A 24,187-nucleotide genomic window follows, 5' to 3' on the forward strand; every position below is an offset into this window, starting at 1 on the left:
CATGACTATGATTTGTTTTTCCTGTTTAAAATAATACAACAAAGATACAGACATACTTGTAGAGCCGCCAAGTCCGGTAAGTTAAGAACTGTAGGTGTGTGTGTCTTTTGGATTTTATTTCACAATGAAGAACGTCTGGAAGCAAATGAACTGCTTCTACTAAAACGTCGTGAAGCAGTGGAAAACCTGACAAAATCGGGATCAATCACAGTTCCCTGAACTTGTTGTCTCCGTTGTAGCATCCCTATCCCCCGGGGATCGACCGAGGTTATCGAAAGGAAGCTATAGACACGCATATACCCTTATAAGCAACCCGTCGTGTTAGTTACTGGTCCCAAGAGTCGAGGATCGCATTGCTTTTTTTGAAATTCCGATCCACCCGTATCCACACACTTCTACTTACAGTCATGCGCACAGGGAAAAGGAAAGAGAGGGTCTGAGTATTGGGTTACTCAGTGAAGTGACTCTAGACCAGCCTGCCCGCAAGACACTCTATATTACTTTATGCGGGAATCAGGACTGACTAGCCACCACAATCAAACAATGCATCACAGATCATTTCATAAAGACATCATTTCTAGCAACCTAGCGATCAATCAATACAATGAACTCAGTCACTGCTACATAGCACACAAAAATAGATTAGACCGACTCGACAAACACAACCGACTCAACTTCAAGAAAAGGACATATGACCGTTTACGGACGTCCCACCTCGTGCCGGCCTAACCTGGAAGGGGCGCCCTCTCTCGGGAAATCTGTCCCCCTCTCCAGCTACCTAGAGGCTACCCGGATTGTAGCACGTTGGCCCACTGGCTCTGTCTGCCCCCGACCATTCATAGCCTTTCACAGCCACTTCTCGGCTTGACTCGATCCTAAGGCGCCACTACACTTGCTTATTTATATCCCGCCCTCGCGCGAATCCTTTCACATCTCAACACATCACACCCTAGACCCTAGACGCCCACCCGTTCTCGGTGGTCCAAGCAGGACTACAAACAAGATTCAATGACACTTCCACTTCCACATTCTCATTCTCATTCACATTCACTTACTCATACTCATACTACCACTTTCACTTACTCAACAGCTTTCACTTAGACTCTTACTCATACTCAAGACGCCACCCGTTATCGGTGGTCCAAACACCAGTCACTTAGCACAAGAGTAATATGAACAACCATTAAACAAGATGCTAAGAGAAATCTCAATCATCACATGGGACCAAACAACACATAAGCAATCATCATGTATTAGCCACATCAACACAAGGCAGTCCATTAATGTCCCTTTTAAACAGTATGAGAGTTCTTATGCAACATGGTTCATGCATCTAACAGCCTAGATCCATCATGAACTACCAACCTAACTTACACAACAAGGACTAATCAGATCTAGATCCAAAAAAATTAATATAAAGGACTTGAGAGAAACTAGGTTCGGATCACCTCACCTTAACTTAGATCTGAACACAAAAAGCGAGAGAATATGAGATCTGAACCACCCAACTGATCAGCTACACAACCACCACCACCACCACCACCGGCGCCGGCGAGGAGAGAGAAAGGGAGGCGGCGCGCGGAGGCGAGAGAGAAGAAGGAGAGAGACGCGCGGGAGAGAGGAGAGAAGAGAGAAGAGAGAAGAGAGAAAGACGGCGGCGCAGGGGAAAGAGCTTGATGGCTAGGGTTTCCAGTTCTCCGGGAATCTCTGCAGAGCTCCGCTTCAATTTTGTGAATAGGACAAAAGGAGGTGGCTGCAGTCCTTTTTATAAGGATGGGGAGGAGATACCTAGGTTTTCTGGTCAGTCGGGCCGTAGAGAAGCCCGTTCCCACTATAAAAATAATGGGTCCGGGATAGGGATGTTACAAACTCCCCCACTTAATGGAATTCGGCCCCGAATTCAGCTTGTGGAACTCCCATTTCTTAACATCCCTTACCCAAGCAGTTCACGGAGCACCAATATTTTTTTCCAACGGTCCTGAATTCCATGATACCCCTTGGTTCTAACTCGCTGCGGCTTTATACTGCTCCCATGTCACTTCAGGCGGTACTACTTGCTTTGCGGTTTCATAGGTCCTCTTCGCTTTGTCCTTAGTTCTCCCCCACTTCGATCAAGCATACAAGGGTTCTAGACAACCCCTCACATCCGGACGAATCCCAGGTTTAGTCTCAACTGACTGAATCGAAAAGACACTCTTAACTCAAACAATGCTCTTGGAACTTCCAGACACAGATACTTTGCTAACACTCTTTTAAAACCAACGAACGAATTCAATAAATGGGATGGAGTAGGACTACAATAGTTTAGAGAAGCTCGAGGCATCTGTACAAACACAGAATGCCCAAAGAAATGAAAAACACCAAAGCCAACAACAATAAATAAATCAATCACACAAAAGGGCGAGTCCTACTCCTACGAAATGATCAAATCACCTTAGCTAGCCACCATGATGTGGAGAAGCACGGTCGGCCTTGGATCCAGGACCAACCGTGCTGGCACTCCTAGCTGCAGGCACCAGGTCGTCGTCCGTCTCCACGTCCTCATCTGACTCGAAGAAGCGTGCACTTTGGTCCTCTTTGCCTATCCTTGCGAAACACTCCTCTGCGGTTATTGCTTGGCTGGCTACCATTCTTACTAGTGCGAATTCCAACGGGGCCATGGCATTCACAAGTTCGTCCCGAATGTCCTTGCGGAGCCCTGCCAAGAACAACTGGCACCACTCCTCAGCTGGCTTCGACTTGCACTTCTTGGCCGTATCCATGAATTCCTTCAGGTAATCTCTTACAGCTCGTGGCTTCTTTTCCATATAGACCGGTGCATCGCAACTACCAGGTTCCTGACTTCTTTCGATGGCGTCTCCCCTCGGAGCTGAGAACTTGCGCGGACGTCCCCGCTTCTTCTTAGAAGGTTCCTCAACAAGCGGCTCAGGAACCCACTCCATATCTGACACTGGTTTTTCTTTCTTTGGCCGACCCCGTCCTCGCTTACCCGAAATTTTCCCCGACTGGTACTCAGTCGATGCTCGAGCATACTGAATATCCCCACGCATCAGATCCTCCACCCAATCACACTGCATAGTCCGGCGCTCAAACGTCGGCAATGAAGGCCCCCACCTTGGTACCACTCTTCCCGCTACGATGTGCGGAGTCCGGATGTCGAACTGGCCCGGCTTTTCTGGTCCACTACACTCACGGCTGTCACCATGGTCACCACTGGCTGGCGAAGACATCCTGCAAGTAAAGATCCGATAAGAACCATAATAGAAGTATAGATATAGTGGGTGGTTTTTGAAAACATCATACAACTTTCTCAAGCATCAAAACTTTCGCACACTCTTTTCTTTTAAAACAAAGTTTTGAAAAACTTTAGAAATACCGACCCCTTAGGATAGCACTAAGGGATCTTAACCCCCGCTCTGATACCAGTTGTAGCATTTCTATCCCCCGGGGATCGACCGGAGTTATCGAAAGGGAGCTATAGACACGCGTATACCCTTATAGGCAACCCGCCGTGTCAGTTACTGGTCCCAAGAGTCGACGATCGCATTGCTTTCTTTGAAATTACGATCCACCCGTATCCACACACTTCTACTTACAGTCCTGCGCACAGGGAAAAGGAATGGGGGGGTCTGAGTATTGGGTTACTCAGTGAAGTGACTCTAGACCAGCCTGCCCGCAAGACACTCTACATTACTCTATGCGGGAATAAGGACTGACTAGCCACCACAATCAAACAATGCATCACAGATCATTTCATAAAGACATCATTTCTAGCAACCTAGCGATCAATCAATACAATGAACTCAGTCACTGCTACATAGCACACAAAAATAGATTAGACTGACTCGACAAACACAACCGACTCAACTTCAAGAAAAGGACCTATGACCGTTTACGGACGTCTCACCTCGTGCCGGCCTAACCTGGAAGGGGCGCCCTCTCTCGGGAAATCCGTCCCCCTCTCCAGCTTCCTAGAGGCTACCCGGATTGCAGCACAATGGCCCACTGGCTCTGTCGGCCCCCCGGCCATTCATAGCCTTTCACAGCCACTTCTCGGCTTGACTCGATCCTAAGGCGCCACTACACTTGCTTATTTATATCCCGCCCTCGCGCGGTTCCTTTCACATCTCAACACATCACACCCTAGACCCTAGACGCCCACCCGTTCTCGGTGGTCCAAGCAGGACTACAAACAAGATTCAATGACACTTCCACTTCCACATTCTCATTCTCATTCACATTCACTTACTCATACTCATACTACCACTTTCACTTACTCAACAGCTTTCACTTAGACTCTTACTCATATTCAAGACGCCACCCGTTATCGGTGGTCCAAACACCAGTCACTTAGCACAAGAGTAATATGAACAACCATTAAACAAGATGCTAAGAGAAATCTCAATCATCACATGGGACCAAACAACACATAAGCAATCATCATATATTAGCCACATCAACACAAGGCAGTCCATTAATGTCTCTTTTAAACAGTATGAGAGTTCTTATGCAACATGGTTCATTCATCTAACAACCTAGATCCATCATGAACTACCAACCTAACTTACACAACAAGGACTAATCAGATCTAGATCCAACAAGATTAATATAAATGACTTGAGAGAAACTGGGTTCGGATCACCTCACCTTAACTTAGATCTGAACACAAAAAGCGAGAGAAGATGAGATCTGAACCACCCCACTGATCAGCTACACAACCACCACCACCACCACCGGCGCCGGCGAGGAGAGAGAAGCGGACGGCGAGGAGAGAGAAAGGGAGGCGGCGCGCAGAGGAGAGAGAGAAGAAGGAGAGAGACGCGCGGGAGAGAGGAGAGAAGAGAGAAGAGAGAAGAGAGAAAGACGGCGGCGCTGGGGAGAGAGCTTGACGGCTAGGGTTTCCAGTTCTCCGGGAATCTCTGCAGAGCTCCGCTTCAATTTTGTGAATAGGACATAAGGAGGTGGCTGTAGTCCTTTTTATAAGGATGAGGAGGAGTGACCTAGGTTCCTATTATAAAAATAATGGGTCCGAGATAGGGATGTTACATCCGTCCTCTCTGTCCCAAGCTTACTCTCCCATGTCCTTGTGCCACCGGATCTGTCGCAGGAACAATTTCAGGAACTGGCATCTCCAGGGAGTGTCCTGAGATGCACAATGATCCTGACTCGTCTTGTTGCCAATACACTTCAACCATTATTCCCCTCGGATTATCCTCAGTTTCGGTTCCTGGTATACCAACAAATCTTGCCCCAACTGGTATCTGTAGATTGGATTGCATCAGCTCAAGTCTCTGTTTAATGGAATATAAGAGCATGAGATGTAAGTTATTTACCTCGACGGATGAGCCAGATGTTAGTTCAAGAGTGACCATTGTTCCAGCAACAGCAGCGCTTTCGAGTTCAGCTTTTCTTGCTATGTTCAAGAAGACTTCTTCAAGAGTCGCAAGACCAATTTGGATGTCTGAGATTCCGAACTCGGTTTCTTTTTCTTGCAGCTCAGCGAAAAAATTCTGTTTCATTGTTAAAGAAAAGCAAAGAAGTTTTTAAATCATTTACGGTTAGTTCCATAGTAGGTATAGTATTTCTAGAAATTATAATTTGTGTATATCCTTTACAGCCAATAGATTTTCTTTCTCATGCGGTATAACCAAAGTCATGAAGGCCTTGTTTTCTTCTACCGGTTTGACATTGAGATGCTGCAAAGAAAACATCACAGCTCAGAGTACGTTAGACTAAGTTACCCACATTTTAATATAGAAACTTCTAGAGGCTGCTAAAAGACACTCACATCTATAAAGAACTTCTTCACTGGCTCGTGTGAATCTGCACCACCAGCTTCACCATTGTGGTCATTTTTGTTGTTTTCTTGGTTATTTTTTTCAGAGAAGCTAATGTTAGCAACAAAACCAGTGCCAAAGCGAGATTTCAACCTGATGGAGGTTCCAATGCAGCGAAGCCTGCCCTTAGCCATTATCCCTATTCGATCACTTAGAATATCAGCTTCCTCCATCGAATGTGTGGTTAGTATAATGACGCGACCTTTCTTGGTTTCTTGTATAATATCCCAGACGTGTCTCCTTGTGATGGGGTCCATGCCTGTAGTCTGCGTTCCACGTATACGAAAAAGGAAGTTGAGCTTAGATAAATATACACAAACAGAAAAAAAATGCTGCATATAATGTTGAAAGTAACAAACAGGCTCGTCTAGGAAGACCAGTTTGGGATCACCAATGAGTGAAACTGCAACACTAAGTCGGCGTTTCATTCCTCCACTGTAACTTCCTGCCCTGATTTTCCCTGCTTCTGTCAGTTTTACCTCCGCCAGTGACTACTCAACCATCTACATGATGGGAAAAAAGTGTTTTGAAAAGACGCAGAGTATATTTGTATTTTAGCTGAAATTAGATATCATCATCAACCAATTAGTTTCTTCCATTTGGGTGACATACTGGATTGATCGATGCAGGTGGCAACCCCTTAATGCTAGCAAAGAGACGGAGATGTTCTTCACCAGATAAAGCATCCCAGAGTATATCAAACTGTGGAAACTGTTGAGACTTGGAAACTGCAGAAGTGTTCAGCCGAAACAATGTTGGTCAAGTTTTTGGAAGAATGGCGGGTTTACTCTGATAACTGAAGGATGACGTGGCTCTGGGAGATTAATCTATGTGGAGATAAATATCACAAGTCAAGATATATGTCAAGTGGAGATATTCCCGTTGAGAGATTCTAGGGAATGAGATGTTAGATTGATAGTTATCTTGTAACAAGATCAGATCGGCTAGGTATATAATAGACGAGTCTGAGTCTTGGTTAGGTGCGCTTTTTGAGAGAAAAGTAGTGTGGTTTTTGAGAAGAAGAGAGATTGATCTCGTTCTAGTTCTCAAGTGTTTTAGAAGTTGTTCAGTGTTGATTCACAGGTTATGAAGTCAAGTAAAACTGATTAAACAGATTAGGTGTAATTTGTTTAAAGAACTTTTAATAAAGGTTTTGATTTGAAGCTTTACGATATACATCTGTGCTCTTGGTTTTTCATTTGGTATCAGAGCGGGAACCTACTTAGATCCACAGATCTATAACAGGTAGAGATCCTGAGGTGAGCATGGATTCATCAAAAGAGCTTATCGCTGTTCAGAGGACCTTCATGCTTGATGAGAATAACTTTGGACATTGGAAAGTAAGGATGAAACAGAGGTTGAAAGGAATCGAAGAAGATGTGTGGACGGCAGTTGAGACAGGTTGGAGTGAGCCAACTGTTAAGACAGAAGGTGATGAATTCATTCCAAAACCTAAAGAGACTTGGACTGACACGGACAAGCTGCAATCGAAACACAATTCTAAAGCTATCTCTGAGATCTTTAATGCGATCAATCCAGAACAATTCAAACTTGTTCAAGGTTGTGTCTCTGCTAAGGATGCATGGGATACTCTAGTTGATTACTACGAGGGTACCTCTACTGTCAAGAGAACTAGACTGGATCACTTGGCTGCACAATTCGAGAATCTGAGAATGTCTGAAAATGAATCAATTACTGTTTTCAGTGCCAAGCTAAGTGTGATTGCTCATGAAGCTACTGTGCTGGGTAAGGAATACAAAGACAAGAAGCTGGTGAAAAAGATGATTCGTTGTTTGCCAGAAAAATTTGCTAACTACAAACCTCTACTGAAAGTTGGGATGAACACTGATGATATGAAATTCTCACAGCTGGTGGGAATACTTAAAGCAGAGGAGATGGATTCAGGTGGAGAGCCAACTAAGAAAGGTAAAGATATTGCCTTTGCTGCTGAAAAAGAGGAGGACAAGATAAAAGTTCTTCACGATACCTTGAATCAGAAACTGGAAGATAGCATGGGTTTGTTAGCACGAAATTTTAAGAAGGCACTGAGGAAAATTGAAAGGGGACAAGGTAGGAGCCAAGGATATCAACGAACATCAGACTCGAATGGTGAATGGAAAAATGACAAGGAAAGATCTGGTTTTAGAAACACAAGAGGTGATGGAAACCAGTCCACAAGGAAACGAGAACTTCAATGTCATGAGTGTGAAGGATATGGGCACATCAGATCAGAATGTCCACTGGCTAAGCGCAAAGAACTCAAGTGTTCTGAGTGCAAGGGTTTCGGCCATGTCAGGAGTGAGTGTCCAAGTACTGCAAAGAAAGGTGAAAGATCAATGCTGAGTTTCAGTGACACTGAATCAGAAGGAGATGATGATGATGACAGGATGATGAACTTGGTAGCATTTATTGCTGAGGAAAGTGACACCAAAGCTGGTGAGGAATCAGAATCGGATGATGAGGAAATCGATCCTAAGGTTGAGTATCGGAAGCTGTATGACAACTGGGTCTCTATGAGTAATGACAATCTCAAGCTACTCAAGGAGAAAGCCATGCTGGAGGCTCAAGTCAATATACTAGAGATGGAGAGATCAACCGAAACTTCAAAGTCTGTGTTGCTGAAGGAAAAAGGGCTGGCATTTCCTGAAACTGTGGAGGAAATAAAGATTAAAGAGCTGGAGTCGAAAGTTGCACGATTGGGAGAACAGTTGAGTCTGGAAGAAGAAAAGAATAGGAATCTGGAGTCAAATCTCAGTGAAAATCACAAGAGAATTCGGATGCTGAACACTGGTACAAAAGAACTGGATAAGATTCTTGGTGTAGGACAGTCACCAAGTGTTAGTTGGGGACTTGGTTATTGTGGAAAAGAGATGAGGAAGATTCAGTCACCTGCAACTACAAGTACCAATTCTACTGTTTTCGTGCGATCTCAAGAAATAACAGCAAGAGTACCTGCTAAAGAACAGTCTACTGCTATCGAGAAGCAAACAGAAAGATCAGATCTTGGAAACAACAGGATTTTCAAGCGCAGTTGCAATTCGTGTGGGCAACAAGGCCATATTGCTAAGTTCTGTTACGAACGGTATTTTAACATACGGAAAGCTTGGAAGAGTGGTGTGAGCTATCCTGATCCAAGAAGATATGGTTGTGTCTGGGTACCTAAATCGGTGCTGTATGCTAAAAAAAATGAAGAGGATTTCGACGATGAGTTTGATGTCATCTGTGACATAACCCAAGTAAAAGATGACAGAAGTGCTGGATCAATGATTAATGTCAGTAATGAGGTCATGAATGATACAAATCTCAAGTGCTTCATGTCACGATTTGAACACAAGGAGGAGACAGTTAACTATCTAACAAGCTTGGTAGCTTACATGTCTTCTGAACAGTCTGACTTGACACCATGGTATTTTGACAGCGGATGTTCAAGACACATGACTGGCACACGACAAGTCCTTACCTCTTACACTGATATAAGTGGTGGAAAAGTTACTTTTGGTGATGGTGCTAAAGGAAGTGTTCGTGGAGTAGGAGATGTCAAAGATCCAGATCAACCAGACCTTGTGAATGTTTTCTATGTTGAAGGGCTGAAAGCTAATCTAATAAGCATCAGCCAGCTATGTGATGAGGGCTTGAAAGTCTGGTTTTCAAAGACAGAGTGCCAGGCAATAGATGACACTGGGAAGGTGATTCTTGAAGGGATCAGGTCTGGTAATAATTGTTACATGTGGAGACCGTCTAACACCTGCTTATCAGCTACAGACTCTCAACTTGACTTATGGCACAAACGAATGGGGCATATGAATGTTAACGGAATGCAGAGAATTGTCAAAGCTAATGTTGTAAGAGGAGTGCCGAAGCTGGAAGAAGCATCAGGGTCAGTGTGCAAGGCTTGCTGTCAGGGAAAACAGATAAAGGTACAACACAAGCAAGTGAAAGAGATCACCTCCAAACGAGTCTTGGAATTGGTTCACATGGACTTGATGGGACCCATACAGACAGAGAGCATTGGTGGACGCAGATACATATTTGTATTGGTAGATGATTTCTCTCGATTTACTTGGGTGAGATTTTTGAGAGAAAAATCTGAGACATTACAAAGCTTCAAGATGCTGGCTCTACAACTATCCAACGAGAAAGGCAACATTGCTCAAGTCAGAAGCGATCATGGAGGAGAATTTGAAAATCGTGCGTTTGAACAGTTCTGTTTGGAACAAGGCATTAGACGTCAGTTTTCAGCCCCCAGAACTCCTCAGTAAAATGGGATTGTTGAAAGAAAAAACCGCACCCTACAAGAGATGGCTAGAGCAATGATGCTTTATAATCAAGTTGAAACCAGATTCTGGGCAGAGGCAATCAGTACAGCATGTTATATCATCAACAGAGTCTATGTCAAGCCTGGTACGAAGACTACACCTTATGAAATATGGAGAGGAAAAACACCAAATTTGAGTCATCTTCACATATTTGGGTGTATTTGCTACATACTCAACGACAGAGAGAACTTGGGCAAGTTCGATTCCAGAAGTGATGAAGGAATTTTCTTAGGCTACTCTACTCACAGTATGGCCTTCAGAGTCTACAACAAAACCACCAAAATGGTGACAGATGCAGTGAATGTTGTGTTTGATGACAGAGGTGGACGTACTGTAGAAGAAGTGAGACAAGATGAAAGTGTGACAATCAATCCGAATGGAAAACTGTCCAACAGCAATGATGTAGCATCAACAAGTAGACCGGAACACAATAAACAGCAAGTTCCTAAGAATCACTCAGCTGACGATGTGATTGGAGAAATTGATGCTGAAAGAGTGACGAGGAAACTACAAATCAATTTCAAAGAGATGGTCAAACTGGCGTGCTTCATCTCGATGATTGAACCAAAGGATGTCTATGAAGCATTGGAGGACGAGTTCTGGACTGAAGCATGTCACGAAGAGCTTGAACAGTTTGTCAGACACGAAGTATGGGAGCTTGTTCCTAGACCGAAGGGAGTAAATGTGATTGGTACAAAGTGGATTTTCAAAAACAAAATAGATGAAGATGGAAACGTGGTAAGAAACAAGTCTAGACTGGTGGCTCAAGGATACTGTCAAATAGAAGGAGTGGATTTCGATGAGACCTTCGCACCAGTGGCAAGACTTGAATCCATCCGATTGCTCCTGGGTATTGCTTGCAAACTGAACATCAGATTGTATCAAATGGATGTTAAAAGTGCCTTCCTGAATGGACTTCTGCAAGAGGAAGTATATGTGGCTCAACCCAAAGGCTTTGAAGACCCAAAGTTTCCAGATCATGTCTACAAGCTAAAGAGAGCACTATATGGTTTGAAACAAGCCCCTAGGGCATGGTATGAACGACTCACTCAGTTTCTACTGAAAGCTGGGTTCAAGCGAGGAAATGTTGATCGGACTCTATTTATCTTGGAGAAAGACCAGGAGATGCTTGTAATGCAAATCTATGTCGACGACATACTCTTTGGAGGAACAACTGAGAGTCTTGTGAAAGAGTTCGTTCAAACCATGACAAGTGAATTCGAAATGAGTATGGTAGGTGAACTCAACTACTTCTTGGGATTACAGATTAAACAATTGGAAGATGGCATCTTTGTGTCTCAGAGTACGTATGCAAAGAATTTGGTGTCTAGATTTGGATTACATTTGTCCAAGGAAGCCAGAACACCTATGAGCACAACGTGTAAGATGTGCAAGGATGAGAATGGTGTGAAAGTGGATGAGAAGCTATATAGAGCAATGATAGGAAGTCTGCTGTATTTGACTGCAAGTCGACCTGATCTCAGCTACAGTGTTGGAGTGTGTGCACGCTACCAAGCCAGTCCTCGCGAGTCACATATGAATGCACTCAAACGAATCATCAAATATGTGAAGGGTACAGTGAATCTGGGCATGTTCTACACAAAAGATACTAACACAAGTTTGGCTGGTTTTTGTGATGCAGATTGGGCTGGAAGCTTGGATGATAGGAGAAGTACCTCGGGTGGATGTTTCTTCTTAGGAAACAACATGGTGTCTTGGCATAGCAAAAAGCAGAATTGCGTATCACTCTCCACAGCTGAAGCTGAGTACATTGCACTTGGTAGCTGCTGTACTCAGTTGCTGTGGATGAAACATATGCTAGCAGACTATGGTATGAATTCTAACCCTCTTTTGGTTCATTGTGACAATCAAAGTGCAATAAATATTTCAAAAAACCCAGTGATGCACTCAAAGACAAAGCACATTGCTATTAGATATCATTTTGTTAGAGATTTGGTTGAGGCTAAAATTGTGGTAATAGAGTATGTTTCATCAGCAAGACAATTGGCAGACATCTTCACTAAAGCGCTTGATCTGAACACGTTTGTGAATTTGCGTAAAGCAATTGGTGTATGTGAAGTATGAGCAGCTGTGACCATGAGGGTTGAACAGGTGTAAAGGGATAGACAGGAACAAATAACCGAGAGGCTCTTGAGTTTGCTAAAATCCTAAAACCTCCTGTTGGCAAGTCATGTGTAAAGAGGGCTACTCATCATGCATAAGTAAACTCAGATCACTTTGGGAGTTTAGACTGAGAAACCATCAGATGCTTAGCTTGAATATGGATGCTATCACATTTATAGTTGAGTTTCATAAGCGTTTGATGTGTTCAAGAATGAAGGTCAACCAGGTTGGACATGGACGATACAACGTTTTTGTTTGATCCTGATCTCTGTCCAGACTTGTGTTCCAAGAAAACAGCTGACGGTAGATTACTTCGAGCTACACAAAATGAAAAATGAAGTGTAAGAAAGTAAAGAGTATCTACGTTTTATCAGCTTAAAAAAGGAAGAGGAGACCACTGCAAGGTCTGAAAAAAAAAATGAATCAAATCTTAAAGTAAGAGTTTCAAATCTTAAAGAAGTTTGTTCAGCGAGAAAGACACTCTCCTTGGGTTTGGGTATCACAATACTTCAACTTGAGTAGATCACTGTCTGGATTGAACTCTACAGGGTAAGCTGTTTCTGGATTATCTCGGTCAGAAGTGATAAGTTTCGTGTGTATGATGATGTGAAGACTAGTGCACTATGATCAAAGTGATGAAAGCTGTTGTTACAGCCGTTGCGGCGAGCCAATGGGTTGATTTCTCATGTCTTACAGTTCAAAAAGTTGATTTTAGTCACTAAGATTGGGCTTTTTGATGATATTGTGATTGCTGTGATATTCTAACCATGTGCGGCCCATTGTGGCAAGCCCAAGATGTGGTTAAGTGTTTCTTTATAGGTTGAGCTCAAGGGAAAATCAAAACCCACATCTCTTGGCGATATCTCCAAAGAAAAAAAAAATGAGTGACGAACCGAGGGCTAGAACTCGAAGGCAAACCATGGCAGCCATGATTCGAAAAATTGCAAGAAACCCGACAACTGTATCTCCTGAGAAGATCGGGTCCTCAATTGTGGAGGACTTGGCTGGATCATCCGCACGCAAGCCAAGACGAGCACGAGCCGGACAGAGATCAAATCCGGTAGCAATCGATGAGGTTTTCGCTCATTCAGTGGCTGAAGCTCAACATGATGAAGTCGCAGACAGCGAAGATGAGGCCATTCGAGAAGGGTCCGACCAAGATAACATCATGCAACAAGATTCGGAGAATGGAGATGATGGTGTTGTGGAAGACAGTGACGACGAAGACATGCAGCAAGATTTCCTAGGCGAGGATGGTGGAGATGAAGAGACTGCGGCTGAAATTGAAGATGTGGAACCTGAATTGGTGGAGACTGTCGGAGACAAGGAGTTTGTGTATGAGAATTTGGAGCTGCGGATTGAGAACATCAGAACACAACACCAGGCTAAGCTTGCAGCATCTTCTGGGATTCGAAACATGAAGCGTTGACCGTTCAGTGCGACCTTCTATACGGCAGCTGCAAGTGCTAGGTATGAGCATCTGACTTCTAGAACCGTGTTAATTCAGCGATTCCTGCCTGAGGTTGATCCCGATCTGTTAGAAGCTAGGAAGATCATTGAAAAGGCTCAGTTGATGTACACGGTTATGGATGTCCCGAACTACACGAATGAAGTTGTGTTGGAGTTCTATGCGAATCTTGGTAACATGATAAAGCGAGATGGAACGACTTGGGTGTTTGTCAGATCTCACATGTATGAGTTTTCTCCATCACTGATCAATCGAATCTTTCAAACTCCGGATCAAGATGGTGACTTTCCTCGCAAGCCATGGTTAACAGAGAATCTAAATGATGCTACCAACACTATCACGGGTGGAAAGAAGAAGAAGTGGGGAAATCTGAGCATGCTTGATGTGGTTCCTACAATGAACATTTTGTTCAAATTCTGTGTCTACAACTGGATGCCTACTGCAAACCGTTCAACCTTGACCATAGAGCGCCTCAAATTCATTCATATGATGGTTGCTGGCAGACCACTTGACTTTGGAGTCATGGTGTTTGATCAGATTTATGATCTCGGACAACAGGCAATCACTGGCGAGTCTAACAAGTTGATGTTTCCAAATCTCATTCAACATGTTCTTGATGCTCAGTTTCCGATTCCAGCACGTGATGAAGACTCAGCTCCTCAAAAACCTTTCAAGATGGTTTTGGACAGAAAACAGGGAGTAGCTAAGAATCCTCCGGGCACGGGTCCTTCTCGTCGCTATTCATACACTGCAGATGTAGGACGTGTGAATCGTCTTGTCGACAGAATTGCGTACAGGGCTGCAAGTAAGTGTTTCTCTCTCTATTGTCAGGATTTTTGCTGATTTTGGTTGTTTTTAAGTGTCTATGCTACCAAGCAGGGGGAGCATATGGTGATTTACCGCCTGGTCTAGGTGACAATGGAGAAGAAGATGGGGCAGCAGAGGCTAGCAGTCAAAGCGATGAGTTTTAGAGTTTAGGATTCACTTGTTGTGGGGGAGATTGCATCTAGGCTTTCACTTGTTGTGGGGGAGTTGTTTTTTCATGGACTCGGCATGTTTCATTAGCTTTTAGAACTCTCATGTGTCTTAGGATTCTCATGTTTTTGAACTCGGCTATGTACTGACATAATTATTGTGTTTTCATAAAATTTGAACGTGTGCTTGGATCAGTACTTGTTTGTCTTCTTGGATATTGTGTGCTTGTGGATGGTTTTGATCACAGGTACTTGGTTATCACAGACACTTAAAAAGGGGGAGATTGTTGAGACTTGGAAACTGCAGAAGTGTTCAGCCGAAACAATGTTGGTCAAGTTTTTGGAAGAATGGCGGGTTTACTCTGATAACTGAAGGATGACGTGGCTCTGGGAGATTAATCTATGTGGAGATAAATATCACAAGTCAAGATATATGTCAAGTGGAGATATTCCCGTTGAGAGATTCTAGGGAATGAGATGTTAGATTGATAGTTATCTTGTAACAAGATCAGATCGGCTAGGTATATAATAGACGAGTCTGAGTCTTGGTTAGGTGCGCTTTTTGAGAGAAAAGTAGTGTGGTTTTTGAGAAGAAGAGAGATTGATCTCGTTCTAGTTCTCAAGTGTTTTAGGAGTTGTTCAGTGTTGATTCACAGATTGTGAAATCAAGTAAAACTGATTAAACAGATTAGGTGTAATTTGTTTAAAGAACTTTTAATAAAGGTTTTGATTTGAAGCTTTACGATATACATCTGTGCTCTTGGTTTTTCAGAAACAATGAGAATCTTTTTAAGCATATCAAATCTCTGTAGCTAAAGGAAAATGGCAGAAGCTGATAGCAACAAGAAAATATCTCACCTGAGGACAAACTCCAATCATTTTACGGATGTTGGACATACCAACAGAGCTTCTTACAGAGTTCCCATAAATCAGTGCTGTTAAAGCCAATCATAGAGACTTTAGTATGGTGAAATGCCTAAGACACTAGGTTTATACAAAACAAGAACCGGAGAATGTTCAAGCTTCTTACCATCGCCACCAGTAACAGGATTGATGCCTGTCAAACAATTGATAGTAGTTGTTTTCCCTGCGCCATTGGGTCCAGGAAGACAGAATAGTTGATCTTTGGCAATATTCATCCACAGCCCCTGCTTATATTCCATGATTTAGTTACCCTACCATCCTAAGTTGCAAAGACAGTTCTGTTTTCTTAGAAAAAGTACCTTCAGAGCGTGACAAGAGGCAGTTTTCTTGCATTTGCAGCATCCACATTTGGTCGTCCCAGGATAAGTCTTTGCAAGACCACGTATTTGAACATAAATATTCGGATCAACTAAGCCCTCCATTGAATGTTGTTTAACTAAAGCCTCTTCTTCAAGGACATCTTCATCATCAGGGGTGATGTGATCAACAGGTGGGACTGAACCAGTACAGTTACAAATCCCACCTTCTGCTCAGAGCAAAAACGGTTAGTTAGGACAACCTTTTCACTACCCAAACTAAACAATTAACAAAGAAAACAAGATTGAGGGGAAAGTACCTTCCAGTCGGTTGCCACCTCTACCGGTCCAGTAACCAGGTTTCACAAAATAAAAGGCAGATTTTCTTACACCGGACGCGCTTGGAACAATATTGTCAAAGTAGAGAGCCAGAACAAACCACAAAAGGAATGTACCAATAAGCCACAAGTAGATATCATTCTGTCAAAACATCAAATAAGTAATATCAGATAACAATTTGACACAGTTATTAGATATACCTTATTAGTAAGAGCTGACTTACAATTGTAATCACACAATCAATGTCATCGTTTGGTGCACATTCTGCTCTCTTACTCCAACTAATGCCAGGATCTTGAGGAGTTGAAGTTGCATCAGAAAGCAGCTTGAGACCGTGAGAAAAGGTATTGGGTGGGAAGAGCGACCAGAGCACCCTAAGCGTGAGAGAACGATCCTTGGAATAGGGAAACCCAGTTGATCCTCCAATCTGCATATTGAATATGACTAGTAAATATTCATAATTCTAAGAAACAGTTTAGTTAGATGTTGTTCATTTATCCATCTGTATGTTATTTCATATGATTCATTTAGATGATCCAATCAAATGATCCATCTGGATTATTTGTTTCTCTATCCAAATAGTTTATCTAGATGGATTATCTATATGAATATATGTTCGTTTGTCCATCTCTATTTTCATCTAGATGACTTTAGTAAAAAAATGATTTAGATACCCTGTTTAGATTTATTCATATTTTTCTCTATTTTATTATATTACCAGGGGTTCGTCGGCGCTACGCGCTGGTTTTTTAATATTATTTAATTACTTTGGTACATAATTTATATAGTTTTATAATTATTTAAATGAATTTAAATTTTTTTGTTATGTTTGTGTATGATTTCTTCACATAATAACAACAATGAGATATGGTAGTAAACATATCTAAAATCTTAAATTCGATAATTATTGATAGTTAGATAAAATGTCTTCTTTGCTTATTGTTTATTGTTTATTTTTCATTATTCTTTGAAATCAGATGAAAATTTTAGTTGTTATTTTTAGGTTATTAACCAGTTTTTTTATTTAAAGCCAGTGACTATTTTCTCTCCTCCTCTAGTCTTTTTATATCAAGATTTTCATACAATATATCAGTAACATATTATTTTATTGGTTGAAAACTTGTTGCGACATTAGAGCATTTTCAATGTAAAACTCTTTTTTTTTCTTTTGAAATAGAGTGGAAGAGAAAGTAAAATAAAATTACTCCAATTTAATTCATATCTTACTCCATAATAGAGTAGTGAACAAACGAAAAATAAATTACTCTATTTATGGAGTAAACTTCGTTATAAAGTAAATTCCATTATAAAGTGAGATATGAGACGAAGAATTTTTTGGAGTTAAAAAATTGAGCGGGGTTGGAGATGTCCTTAATACTTAATAGATGCTCGAACACATATAAAAAACCATAACACATTGCGTAATCTTATTGTGAAGAGGATGTCAAAAAAAAAATTTAGGAAACGATATGAATGTAATCCAGTAATATGCTAAAAATAATACATTTTTACCTTCGATTTGTTTAACTTAACTTAAGAAACTTATTTTATTATTGTTGGTGCGGTAAACATTTTTTACTCTGTTTTAGCAAAAGAAAAAAAACTATTTTACTCTTCACAACTCCGATTTGCTTATGTTACAAAAGGGAAACTTTTGAACTTTAATAGTTTTAAAAATGATTATTATATCTGTTAGTGTAGATTTGATTTCAATTCTTATCGTTCAATTTCAAAAGAGTAATTAGTAAAGGCCAACTATACTGATATCTTTAATCTACCGAAAAAGAGGCACACATCTTATATATATATACGCTTCTCACTTCGGAGAAGGCAAGAACTCGTATCATTATTTTTTATCTGTTTGTGGGACTCAATAAAAAGGTTTTGTTGGGTTAATTTAAGCTTTACATAGAAGACCCGATATCATAAAACATTTAGAAAGTTAAAGACATGATGACAGGTGGCATTTTTCCCTCCTATGGAGAAAAAAAAGTCTACTTTATTATATAAGATTTTTATTAATTATTTAAAATATAAATATTTTAAATTTAATTTTGGTAGAAATATAATTTTGTAGTTTTCAACGTTACTTTGTTGTTTTGTCAGAAAAATGAATTGTGTCATTTTGACGAGAAAATGTGATTTTGTTGTTGTAGAAAACATGATTTTGTGATTTCGGCAGGAAAAATATTTTTGCGGTTTTAGCGAGAAAAAACATTATGCGGTTTGGACTGAAAATGTTTTCTTTTTACGACTTTGATGATAAACCGCATTTTGCAGTTTTGACGGTAAAATGCGTTTTTATGATTTTGGTGAAAAAATACATTGTGCACTTTTGACGGAAAATATGTTTTTGGTTTTGGCAGAAAATATGTGTTTTTGTTTTTGCATTTTGGCAGAAAAAATATGTTTTGAGGTTTTGCTGGAAAATGCATTTTTATGTTTTAACGGAAAAATGTGTTTTACCGTTTCAGCGGAAAAATAAATTTTGTGGTTTTGACGGAAAAAACGTTTTGTTTTTGTTTTTTTATGGCGAGAAATACATTTTTGTGGTATTGGTGAAAAAAAATGCATCTTTTGTGGTTTTAACAGAAAACTAGATTCTGACCCGCCCTTCAAAGGGCGGGTATATTTTTTGATTTGCGCTTTTCAATAATTTTTGTTGAAAAAAATATTTTACGTAATGAACATTATGATTTTTAATAAATTATCTATTTTAACTTTTTATGAAATTTATCTTAAGTTTATTTATATGATTTTTTAAAAATAAGACTAAATTTTTGAAGACTCCAAATAATTCTGACCCGTATTATGAGTTTTTTTATTGAACCAGTTGTTAAACTTATTTCATACTGATTTTATTTTTAATATCTTAATTTAAATAAAATATTTTTATATTTTAAACCGCTCTGCATTGATAAAATTCATTTTGTGTGTTTTAAACTTTTTCTATACTTTTATTAAATTTAGTATATGATTTAACTTTTTATTTTAAATTAAACTATTTTTTAAGATTGGAGATAATTCAGACCCGTATTATGGTTTTGTAGATTTAATCATTTGTTATTTCATTTTTTTTAATTTAATAAATATTAAACTAATATAAATAATACTTATTAATAAATAATTAATGAGTCTTGAAATAGTTAAATCTTAAAAGTACTATTTATACCTTATTATTATTAGAGGAACTTTTGTTTAACCTAAAATTATTAATATAGATAATAATTATTAATAAATATTAATTAACTACTCCCTCTGTTTTTAAAAGATTCATGTTTTAGAAAAAAAATTTGTTTCAAAAAGATACATTTTCTACATTTTCAAGACATTAATTAATGAAAAATTGTATATTTCCAAAAATATAATTGTATTTATTAAAATCTTATTGGTTCAAAATTTTGGGGAATTGTTAATTAATAAAAACAATGCATTGGTAACTAAAATTTTATGTTTTTCTTAATAAGTGTGAAAAATCTAAAACATGGATCTTATAGAAACAGAGGGAGTAATTCTAATTTATGCTTAATTTTCCAGTCATATATAATGTATTTGTGAATTCTAGTCAGTATAAAGAAGAGTTATGGGTTCTTTGAATATAGGAAATAAAAAAGGAGGTTATAAATTAAACGCATGAAGTTAGTTATTAGTAATAGAATAAATAAATAATTAGATATAACATATGTAAATATTTAGAAGGTGATTATGGTTTATTTAGATGTAGTTATAAAATAAATAGTTGGACATAACATTTATCATATTAGTCATGTCCTTAATTTAATAGAATATATGAAACGTGGTTACGTAAAATATACAAAATTTGAAATTGTGTTGGGAATAATAAATTATGCAACTAACAAATCAATCCTAAAATTAAGGGCAAGTTGAAATATGAGATTTTATTGTTGTTCGGTTATCTAAGAAATTTTAAAATTAATCATTGTCGGATTAAATAGATTTTATTAGAATTAAATATATTTTGGTAGGATTACAAAGATATATTCCCGTTCAAACTGGTACAAACTGGAAGCAAAGTAATATACCTCAGTTAAGCGGATTCGTCGGCCGTCTCCTAAAACCCACAGCCACAATCTTTCAAGCCACCTCCCTCCAGCCAGCTTTGCGATTTATTCTCAGTTCTCCGGTGGTAACTCCGGCGGTGATAACTTGCAAAAACGTTGGGGTTGTGGAATACTTGTCTTGAATTGCCATGGAATCCACCGATCCGAGACCACAACCACAATGGACCCAACTCCGCAAAAATCTGATCGAGTACCCGCCGTTCTCAAATAGAATCCTCACCTGAGAATAAGAAAAATAAGATCAAATCCCACCTTTGATGTCTAAACTTCACCTCAACCAACTCGATATACCTCACCTCACCATGGTCGTAAAAGAAGAGCAAAGGGAGAGCGAGCCACCCAAAACACTGCACCAAGCTTGATCAATGTGTTACGGTTAAACCGTAATGAAGAATGACGATGAATAGTGATACAACATTCATAATAAGAAACATAATAAAAACAGCTCTAAAACAATAATAAGCAGATTTCCTAGAAAATTACCAAGAAAATCCACAGAGAAAGATGAAGAAGAGTTCTAACAAACTTTTACAATTTTTTGATTAAAAAAAAAGTAACCATCGTGCTCTGTTCTTATACAACAACGCTGTTGCACTCTCTCCTTTAATGATGTCGTGGCATAAATGATTGCATTTCCTGTTTCACAATAATGGTTAACATAGGCTTTAGTGATTTGATTGAACATGATAGAGAAATAAGGTAATATTGCCGGAGAACAGAGCTTTTTTTTTGTCGATGAAAGAGAGAGATAGTAAGGAAATATATATATATATTGTTGGAATAAAAGGGAAAAAAAGAATTTAATAAAAAGCATATGTTTAAATAAATCCAGTGGCATAGAATGGCAAATACTGTTGAAACAGAAGGACATCTCAAAAAATGGCCTTCTATTTTAATAGTATTGACTATATCTTGACCCGTGCGACCGCACGGGTATTTATTTTCTGTTTTTAGTTTTTTTTACTAAATGATGTATTTGTAATATTTGATAATAAATTTATAACGAAAACTAATTTTTGCAGTTATAACAAAAATTAAAATTTTGATAAAATATTCTTATATAAATTCAGTTATCCTAATTAAAATAGTATATGTGTGGGTCATAATGGTTTCGAATTCCAAATATTTGGAATTTATATTAATATAAATTTGTTAAAAAATAATCACACTCGGTATTTAATTTTAAATCTTAATTTGAGTGTACTAAATGTTATATTTGTAAATATAATCATATTAAATTAAGTAATTTTATATTTTTGCGTTTAACGTAAAATATATCATCGACACTGGAGATCACCTAAACAAATCTAACATTTATATGATTAGATGTATGTGTAAGATATATAACAAATAAAGTTTTTAAATGATAAATATGAAAATACACAATATGGTTAGTATGCTATTAAACATGATACGTTACTTATAAAATTTGTAAGAATAAATAATTGTTAGATTTTTAACAAATTTGTGACCTATAAAAATTAAGATTATAATTTGTAAGAAAATGAAATGTAATATAATATATATTTGATCTAACTGCTAATTCATTATAAATGGGCTTACGTGTTCAATAATTTTCAGATTTGATTTTGACAATTAGTTTTCATAATTACTGTAGACTAATGAGAAAATCAATGGAAAATAATTTTTTGAAAATAAATAAAGTGATTCAGTTTCTATATCTTGTAGTAGAGATAGGCGTTCGGATATTCATTCGGATTTGATTCAGGTCTCTTTGGGTTTTAGATTTTTGGGGTGAAAGGTTTTAGCCTCATTCGGTATTTATAATTTCGATTCATGTTCTGGTTCGGATAACTCATTTGAATTGTTTAAAAAAAAAATTCTTAAAATATAAAAGTAAAAATTTATATAACAAATAAATTTGAATAATGTATGGCAGAAACTTAAACTTAACATAAAAATTGTTTTGGTTCGAATATTAAAAGATAGTGATCTCCTACTATATCATATACGATTTTTATTATCATTAAATGTGGTAAATTTAGAATTAGGAAATGTATTATTAAACTGAAAAGACAGCATTAATAAAATTATAAATAATTTCGAAAATGATTTAATAGAAAAAGAAAATTAAATTTTATATTTGGATAACACATTAACTCAACTGAAAAAGACAACATTAAAATAGGTAACTTAATTTATATTAGGACAACACATTAACTCAACTGGAAAAGACAAGCATTAAATTAGGTAGTTATTTAATTCTCAGTGGCATTTAGACGTAAATACTGTGCAACTTATAGGGTTAATCCATATGTGTACTTCTGTTTTAATAAAGTAGATGTGTTTTTTGTGGTTTTGATAGAATAATACATTTTGTGGTTTGGTGAAAAATATGTCTACTTGAATGTTAATTTTTTATTAGAATAAAAGTTATTCGTCATTTGTTATTTGGACAGATTCATCTCCATCAAGATGCACCAATTAAAATCATCTTGATAAATCATCCAGATGAATCTTATATGAGGTTAAAATTTTATAACCTATCTTGATGGATCATTGGATGATGAACAGTAACACTAAACAAATATCAATTTCATCTCTATTTAAATTGTCCTTTGAATGGACAAACAAACAGACTCCTATTTGTTTTGCATCGAGAAAGGTACCTGTGTTATAAAACTAATCAGAAACTCAAAGAAGCCAACAGTTGTCGCTGAAGATGCTTTGCTGATAAAAGCTGATAGCATGAATGCTAGTCCAATCTAGCAGGTCATGTAGAAGAGAGATATAAATCCTCCAATATGTATGCAACGTTAGTGTTACGGACTCAGTTTTTTTACCATATTGATCTGGAAAAGCATGAAAAGTAAGAAGACGACAAAGAAGCTGTTCTTCAAGAAAAAGTCGAACTGGAACATCATTCCAAAGAGAACTATCAAGAGCGCCGAGATTGTTGTAAGAATCCCTTCCCATGTAAGCCATGCCAACCAATAAGCAGTGTCAAAAACACCCATCATTGTCATTGCCTGTTACAAAACAAGTCACGCAATCAATGTACGACAGAGTGTGGGTAAAATAACATCCTAAGTAGATAGGAACTATATCATACCTGGCGAAGTTTGAGCTCTTTCTCAGTGATCAAAGAACTGAGTTGAAGTACAAAACCATACATCGCAATGGCAAGGAAGAAACTTGGTCCTACTGCGTCCAATGCAACAACAGCTTCAATAGCTAGGTGTGGAAACTCTTTAAATCCGAAAACCCAGTTAAACTTTGGATCTGCAAAACGTATGCCACAGAATCAGCACTAAGTAGCCACATGCTAGAACCACAAGGATTAAGCAAGAAGATACATAAACAATATGCATAACCTCCAATTAAAGACCTAGCGATTTCACGCTCAGCAGCAACTTGAAGAGGTATCTGGAACTTAAACGTAGGATCTTCGAACCTTCCTCGTTTCATCTCTGGTGCTGAATTTGTTTGAATTCCATAGCTAATCACTGTAGGGTTTCTTTCCTTAAAGTGCAAGGGATTCGCCATGAGCCAGGCATCTACATCATCATGACTCTTGAATGATCGAACCTGAGTTGGACCACATAATTCTAACGGTTGGTTAATACGCACATTCGATTCCACTCGTCAAAACCCTTTTCTTGAAAAACACGTAAAGTTTCCAGAAAAGACAAAACCCTTAAAAAATTACGTAGAGACACGACATACCTTTTCCTCTGGAATCGGTCTCCCTGGATTGTTGTCTCTGATCGCGTCAACAATGTCTCTCACCCGCCGGGTATCATTTCCGCTCCATACGAAGTCAAAACAGGGGAGCTTATCCTCACAAGGCGGGATTGGCGGAGATA

General features: G+C 38.7%; 3 protein-coding genes across 4 annotated transcripts; 1 reads left to right on the forward strand and 2 right to left on the reverse strand.

Moving 5' to 3' along the window:
* Positions 1-11: 11 nt before the first annotated feature.
* LOC130494648 (ABC transporter A family member 2-like) lies at positions 12-23,925 on the reverse strand. 2 transcript variants are annotated; one of them, XM_057005867.1, is made up of 17 exons: positions 23,696-23,925; positions 23,434-23,603; positions 23,165-23,350; positions 22,991-23,086; positions 20,652-20,996; positions 20,322-20,575; positions 16,502-16,705; positions 16,260-16,419; positions 15,943-16,169; positions 15,750-15,867; positions 6,450-6,539; positions 6,197-6,340; positions 5,789-6,103; positions 5,616-5,696; positions 5,334-5,510; positions 5,047-5,261; positions 12-228 (listed from the first exon to the last, which is right to left on the reverse strand). In XM_057005867.1, the coding sequence occupies exons 12-17, from the start codon at positions 6,263-6,265 to the stop codon at positions 120-122; spliced, it is 966 nt and encodes a 321-aa protein (XP_056861847.1). In that variant the 5' UTR covers positions 6,266-6,340; positions 6,450-6,539; positions 15,750-15,867; positions 15,943-16,169; positions 16,260-16,419; positions 16,502-16,705; positions 20,322-20,575; positions 20,652-20,996; positions 22,991-23,086; positions 23,165-23,350; positions 23,434-23,603; positions 23,696-23,925; the 3' UTR covers positions 12-119. The 2 variants fall into 2 exon arrangements, with proteins under 2 accessions (XP_056861847.1, XP_056861848.1); XM_057005868.1 differs by having other exon boundaries at positions 20,322-20,996.
* LOC130510055 (uncharacterized) lies at positions 7,103-10,096 on the forward strand. The gene has a single exon (XM_057006402.1). It carries the CDS (start codon positions 7,103-7,105, stop codon positions 10,094-10,096), a length of 2,994 nt encoding a protein of 997 aa, XP_056862382.1.
* Positions 15,518-23,867, reverse strand: LOC108808653 (ABC transporter A family member 2-like). Its single transcript, XM_057006403.1, has 8 exons — positions 23,696-23,867; positions 23,434-23,603; positions 23,165-23,350; positions 16,502-16,705; positions 16,260-16,419; positions 15,943-16,169; positions 15,750-15,867; positions 15,518-15,654 (listed from the first exon to the last, which is right to left on the reverse strand). The coding sequence occupies exons 1-8, from the start codon at positions 23,865-23,867 to the stop codon at positions 15,518-15,520; spliced, it is 1,374 nt and encodes a 457-aa protein (XP_056862383.1).
* Positions 23,926-24,187: the final 262 nt, after the last annotated feature.

The sequence above is a fragment of the Raphanus sativus genome, chromosome 3, assembly GCF_000801105.2.
Source record: "Raphanus sativus cultivar WK10039 chromosome 3, ASM80110v3, whole genome shotgun sequence".
NCBI classification, from domain to species: Eukaryota; Viridiplantae; Streptophyta; class Magnoliopsida; order Brassicales; family Brassicaceae; genus Raphanus; species Raphanus sativus.